The sequence below is a fragment of the Andrographis paniculata genome, unplaced genomic scaffold (assembly GCF_009805555.1).
Source record: "Andrographis paniculata isolate CXL003 unplaced genomic scaffold, ASM980555v1 Contig11END, whole genome shotgun sequence".
NCBI classification, from domain to species: Eukaryota; Viridiplantae; Streptophyta; class Magnoliopsida; order Lamiales; family Acanthaceae; genus Andrographis; species Andrographis paniculata.
Genome location: NW_026137391.1, coordinates 3,376,091 through 3,382,440, shown reverse-complemented (window position 1 = coordinate 3,382,440; position 6,350 = coordinate 3,376,091). Strand labels below are relative to the sequence as shown.

At 32.4% G+C, this 6,350-nt stretch overlaps 1 protein-coding gene across 3 annotated transcripts; it reads right to left on the bottom strand.

Annotated features, from left to right (window-relative positions):
• Window positions 1-729: 729 nt before the first annotated feature.
• LOC127249840 (uncharacterized) lies at window positions 730-5,363 on the bottom strand. 3 transcript variants are annotated; one of them, XM_051272882.1, is made up of 8 exons: window positions 4,964-5,359; window positions 3,669-3,799; window positions 2,954-3,350; window positions 2,480-2,581; window positions 2,124-2,243; window positions 1,773-1,892; window positions 1,431-1,550; window positions 733-1,190 (listed from the first exon to the last, which is right to left on the bottom strand). In XM_051272882.1, exons 2-8 carry the CDS (start codon window positions 3,780-3,782, stop codon window positions 1,012-1,014), a joined length of 1,152 nt encoding a protein of 383 aa, XP_051128839.1. In that variant the 5' UTR covers window positions 3,783-3,799; window positions 4,964-5,359; the 3' UTR covers window positions 733-1,011. The 3 variants fall into 3 exon arrangements, with proteins under 3 accessions (XP_051128847.1, XP_051128839.1, XP_051128832.1); XM_051272875.1 differs by having other exon boundaries at window positions 3,669-5,359; XM_051272890.1 differs by lacking the exon at window positions 2,124-2,243 and having other exon boundaries at window positions 730-1,190; window positions 3,669-5,363.
• Between the last annotated feature and the right edge of the window lie 987 nt (window positions 5,364-6,350).

Sequence of the window (6,350 nt, the reverse complement as noted above, 5' to 3'; positions counted from 1 at the left end):
TTTAAAATATATTTTTTGAAATAATATCTTATTCAAAAAATTCATGATAGTTAAAATAAAAATTAAAGATATTGTTGCGAAATTCCGCAATAAATTAAAATTATAAATAAACCATTGTCATGAAAAACCGCAACAATATATAAGACATTTTATTAAAATTATTGTCGCAAACAATCGGAACAATGTATTGTAAAGTAATTTTTTATTTTTAATTTTAAATTATTGTCGCGGAATGTTGCAACAAAATTGAAAACAATAAATTTATTCATCGTTTGTTGCGGACAACCGCAACAATGCATTGTAAAAAGTATAAAAATAATTTATTTTTTTTAAACTATTGTAGCGGAAAGTTGCAACAAATTTGAAAACAATAAATTTATTTTTCATTTGGTGCGGCCTTCCGCGACAAATTGGACAAATTAATCATTGTAACAAAGATTGTTGCGGAAGTCCGAACAATTAATTTATATATAATTTTTATTAAATATTGGATAGAAGTTGTGACAATATATTATTCCGCGACAAATTTTTGGTGACATTATCATTATTTTTTAGTAGGTTACAATAAAATTTCATGTAATTTTTAAATCATAAAAGAAAATAATACATACATTCTAAACCACAAGTGGGTGATAAGTACTTCTGCCTAACAAATAGAAAGCAACCATTATGAACTCAATTGTAACATAACAAATAAAGGAGAAGCAATTCTAATATAACCAAATAAATAGGAAGTAATGCAACCCACTCCCAACCTAACCTAACAAATAAATAACAAATAATTACTGAATGATTCACGATACATCTACTATAGAAACCATATGATACAATGATAACCAGCACACACCATACATTAATATAATATAAATACAATACATGAACTAATATAACCCAAACTATTATTGATCTCATCACAAATTATATGTCTATGCAACACATCCTATAAATATGGACAAGCAGTCAATTTTTTATATGTTGACCGGACAAATTAAATCATTATGGTGTTGATCTTCATATTCGTTTTCGCCGATGGTAGACCTTAAAAAACCTACGCTCTTGCACTGTATCATCCATTCCACCCTCCACAAAAGTTTCTTGTTTGATAGGCACGAGTTCGGCCTCCATTGGGATTACAGGTCGAGAGCCTTCCATTCTCTCCTGGGAAATACCTCCCATTGGTCTGCTAAATCCTAAACCATTGAGATGCAATGTTAAACTAAAGAAATATTGAAAAACATATGACATGCAATTTGTATTGATTTTTCTCGAATGTAGTCAAAACCAATAAAGATAAAATGACGGAGAGGAAATAATAATAAAAGTATCCAGACAGTGTGTCAACTCTGTTCAGTCATAAATGCAAGGATTTAGAATGTTATAAAAGATCGGATGCAATGAAAATAGTAAACTAAAAAAAGCAAATACTATACCAGGAGGCGGGCTTATAGGGTCCTCTTGTTTTACAGGAACAAGTTCTGCCTCCGGTGGGATTACGAGTCTGGAGGCATCTATTCTTTCCAAGAAAATACCTCTCATCGCCTTGCTAAACCCTAAACCATTGAAAGGAAATTTTAAACTAAAGAAATATTGAAAACCATATGACATGCAATTTATATTGATTTTTTTCTAATATAGTAAAAACCAATAAAGATAAAATGACGGAGAGCAAATAGATCCAAAAAGTGCCGTTTAGTCATAAATGCAAGAATTTAGAATGTTATAAAAGATCAAATGTAAAGATAATAGTAAAATAAAGAAAGCAGACACTATACCAGGAGGTGGGCTTATGGGGTCCTCTTGTTTCACAGAAACAAGTTCTGCCTCCGTTGGGATTACAAGTCTGGAGGCATCCAATCTTTCCAATGAGATACATCCCATTGGCTTGCTAAACCCTAAACCATTGAGAAGGAATGTTAAACTAAAGAAATATTGAAAACCATATGACATACAATTTATATTGATTTTTCTTAAATGTAGTCAAAACAATAAAGATAAAATGACGGAGAGCAAATAGTAATAAAAGTATCCATACAATGCCATTCAGTCATAAATGCAAGAATTAAGAATGTTATAAAAGATCGAATATAAAAATAATAGTAAAATAAAGAAATCAGACACTATACCAGGAGGAGGACTTATAGGGTCCTCTTGTTTCACAGGCACAAATTTTGTCTCTGTTGGGATTATGAGTGTGGAGGCATCCATTCTTTTCAGGGAGATACCTCCCATCGGTTTGCTAAATCCTAAACCATTGAGATAGAATGTTTAACTAAAGAAATATTGAAAACCATGACATATAATTTATATAGATTTTTCTCAAATACAGTTAAAACCAATAAGATAATAAGATGGAAAGCAAATAGTAACAAAAATATCCAGACAATGCTAACTTCGTTCAGTTACAAATGAAAGAATTTAGAATGCTTTCAAAGATTAGATTTAAAGAAAAAAATAAAACAAAATAAAGAAAAAAGTATACCTGGTGGCGGCATAATTGGGGTTGCATCAAGGTGAATGGATCCCCATTTCTTCCCGATGATTGGCTCTTTCCCTTTTCCATAACTTTTCCCGTTTATTGCATCTAATAAATTACAACACGGATAAAAAAATTGGCTTTGATTGATACCATGGCATAAAATAAACCCCATATCCAACTTCATAAGGTATATAATTTGCATAGATTTAGCATTGTCAACGAAAATAAAATGCACGCAAATAGCTATAAATTCATGTTTCAAGACCAAACTCTTGATAGATTTTTTGCACATTCACTTTTTAGAGACCAACCAATACTACTCATGAGAACCCATGAAAATAAACACTAGCCTATTCACTAAATCAACTAAACAAATGTAAGAAATAGGACAATATTAACAGAAACAGAATACCGTTAAAGTTATCATCAATGTTAGAAAACTAGAGGAAACAAGTAGGGAGGTAGAAGTTATCTCACCATTATGGATATCAGAAATAAAGACTCCCTTTCTTTGAGGAATCCCCATGGCTGCAGTTTGAGGAGCTGATCCTATTTCGGAAATTCCCTCAACTCCAACATGATTGTAGTTGTGATTGTTCAACTGTCGCACCGGATAGGTGAAGCAAGTTCTTTCACAGCCACTTGGATCATATATTTGAACAGAAATTTGCCTATCTCCTACATAGTTAAATATCAAGGAACATCCTCCCTCAAGAGCATGGTCCCTATAAAATATTTTCCATCCTGATGCGAATGCTAATGCATTGTCAACATAGGATAGAGTTACGGGCCAGATCTGCCCACATAAATCCTCAAGGAGGATTTCTTGGTCCACCAAGTGCTCCACCCTTGGAGCAAATGAAGATGGCAAGCGCTGCAAAAATATTAAATTTTTTACAAGACATGCTTTATAAAAATTGCAGAAATTATAGAAGAATTTCATCTACACAGATCAACAATTTGGCTATTAAACATCCCAAAAATATAACATTTAGTACTCAACATGTTGGTGGGTGATGAGAGGATACTTTCTTAATGCAATAAATTACTTAAAGTTCAGTAATTTTTCGCCAAACCACCATGTTTTCATCCCATAATAATAAACACTGCATATTACAACATGATTACAAGCAACATTATCCCAAAGGTTAAGACTAAAAAGTCCAAAAATTCAACTTGAATGAAAGAGTACCAGTGCATGTGAGACATCAGCATCATCCAATACATGGAAAAAGCGGGGAATTAATGGTGATAACTCCTTCTCGGTCAGGTGAGATATGGAGCCCTCATGACGTCTATAAGCCATTTTTTTTTGTTTTTAACCTTCATTGACCAAAATGTTAGAAAAAAGTGTCATGAAATCCATGTAGGATAGAAGTCAAGGTTCATGAAAACAAGAACATTCAAGAATGACTTAGAACACATGGGTAAACACACTTTAAATTGTTTCGAAATAACTGCCACTCCAAAACCACTTAAACATTAAATTTATTTGAATGTTCAGATTTAAATGAACTACATACCCATAGTACAATTTGAGGGAGTAGAAAGAACCTCTACATCATGATGTCCCGATCCTTTAATAACTACTCCACAAAATAAATACTCCACAAACTAGAGAGTAACATGGATTCATAATTATTTGAAACTCAAGGTGCACCTTGTTGCAAAGGTATCCCATAAGGCATGGGATAACAAAAGTATATGTGTTTGTGTGTTTATAGATTTCAACAGAACTTTACTCACAATCATATATTAGATATTATTTATTTATTTATTTTAAAAAGATAACCATTCAGAGAAAATCCACCATTATTTTGTGAAATTTCAACCATTAATCCTATGTAAAGAAAGAAAGGGGAAAAAAAATTCTGATTATATTTAATAATCTTCTCAATCTAGCAAATCATAGTTTCCTAAATAAAATCTCTCGTTACACCAATTTAACAATTCCACTCATAAATCGATATAAAAAGATAAATCCAAAAACAAAAGAGCTATCAAAACAAGACTAATAAAGAAAAAATTAGATCATGAAAATTCATTCAAACACAGGGTCAAATACGGCTATAGAGACAAAGAATACAATAAATCAACATGAAAAACATACATATTGAAGACTTAAGGTGCGAAAAATCTCAGCAAAACAAAGTAATATGTAATCTAGAAAGGCTAAAAACATACTTCAGAAGATGGAACAAAAGCGATAATGAAAATCTCAAAGCTAATAAGAGGATAGGGCTGCCGTAAGCGGATATCAGGGTATATATAGCACCCCCGACACGAAATAAGGGAAGAGGGAAGGGGGAGAAGCCACCTACCTGATCGTGGCCGAACCACGGCCGGAGAGAAAGGCGCGTGGTAGTGAAAAACCTAGTTCTAGAAACTACAAATAATTATTCTTTAAAAAAAAAAAACTTACAACCAATCAGGTTTCAATTTCGAACAACATGAGGATTATCAATGAATAGATGTATGAAAACTTACCTGGTGGGTCGGCGCTGGAGACACTTTCCAGTGATTGCACCTGAAGATCTAACTTCAATAGAACGACGGCACTGGGAGGGAATAGAGGCAGCCCTAAATTTTTCTAAGGGTGTGTTTGTTTGGGAGAGTTTCCCAAATTTCCACTATTCATCAAAAACTTCCGTTGGGGACAGAAAACTTCCCTCAATAAATTCAAAAATAAAAAATAAAAGCACAAACACGTTTTTAAAAGTAGAAAAATGTATTGAACAAATAAATTTGAGACGCATTTACTAAACAAGGGTCATGCTTGATTAACAACATAAATGATGTATAATTAATAGTATCTCATCATTGTAACAAATATGATCTTTCAACATAATATCATACAACTATTATTCCATAAGAAAAAGTTACTATACCATAAGCTATACCCCCTCCGGCTTAATTTGTTTACTATAAACTTTCTCTTTTCTCTTTGTCAATACAATTTATACAAGCATCACAAATAAATAATAAGGGCAAAATGGTCAAAACTCTATCAAAATTATACCTAGAGCTGGCAAAGATAGGCACAGTTCAAAAAATCAATCCAAACCCGCCGTGAATAAAAGCCGTGCTTGGGCCTCTAAAAGAAGGCCTGAAATTTTGTGGGCCGTGTGTGGCCCAGCCCGATTTATTAAAATTAATATTTCTAATTAATATCTTTATATGTATATTAATTAATGAAATAATGATAAAAATCAAGATGTAGCTTGATGGTACTTGTCTTGTTTATATATGGTTCCATTTAATAAAAATTTTGTTAAATTAATTTAAAACAAAAAAAATAATTCAAAGTAAACCAAAAAATCCTGGCATAGCTCGGTTTCAAACCAAGTTGTGCTCAGGCCGGGCGTGCCGGTTCGGACTATTTTAAAATCAATTGACTCAAGAAAATAATATATTTCACGGCTAACTTTATTTTAAATAAAAATAAATACAATAATATAAAATAATTTAATTCAACATAAATTAGACAACAATAAATTTAAAAAAATAATTTACACAAAATAAATTAAGTAACATAATAAATAAATAAATAAGAATAAATTAGGCCAAAATAATTTAATCTCATATAAATTAATTAGCACACATTATTTATATGGCTTAATGAATAATAAATTAACTATGCCAAATTGAAATTGAACACTTCCCCACTGCATATTTGAGATTAAATCACCGTGAGGCTAGCCTTCGGGTTCGCTTGCGGACCCGCTCACTCCTTCCGTTTGTTTTCGCCACTTGGCTGATGAAGTAATTGGGAGAATCGTGCAAGTGGAGCCTCCATGGCTTCAGCGGTGGCTTCCAACGGCTTAGGAGAAGACAACGGCCCTGTCATCTTTAGCAGCGGTGTAAAGAGGACTTC

What these genes read in the sequence shown, in the direction of transcription:
- LOC127249840 (XM_051272875.1), bottom strand. Translation starts at nt 3,782, where the DNA reads ATGGCTTATAGACGTCATGAGGGCTCCATATCTCACCTGACCGAGAAG. An exon ending in CTGATGTCTCACATGCACTG is followed by an intron (nt 3,351 to 3,668) that starts GTACTCTTTCAT and finishes ATATTTTTGCAG; the next exon opens with CGCTTGCCATCTTCATTTGC. An exon ending in CCCAATTATGCCGCCACCAG is followed by an intron (nt 2,244 to 2,479) that starts GTATACTTTTTT and finishes TCAATGGTTTAG; the next exon opens with GATTTAGCAAACCGATGGGA.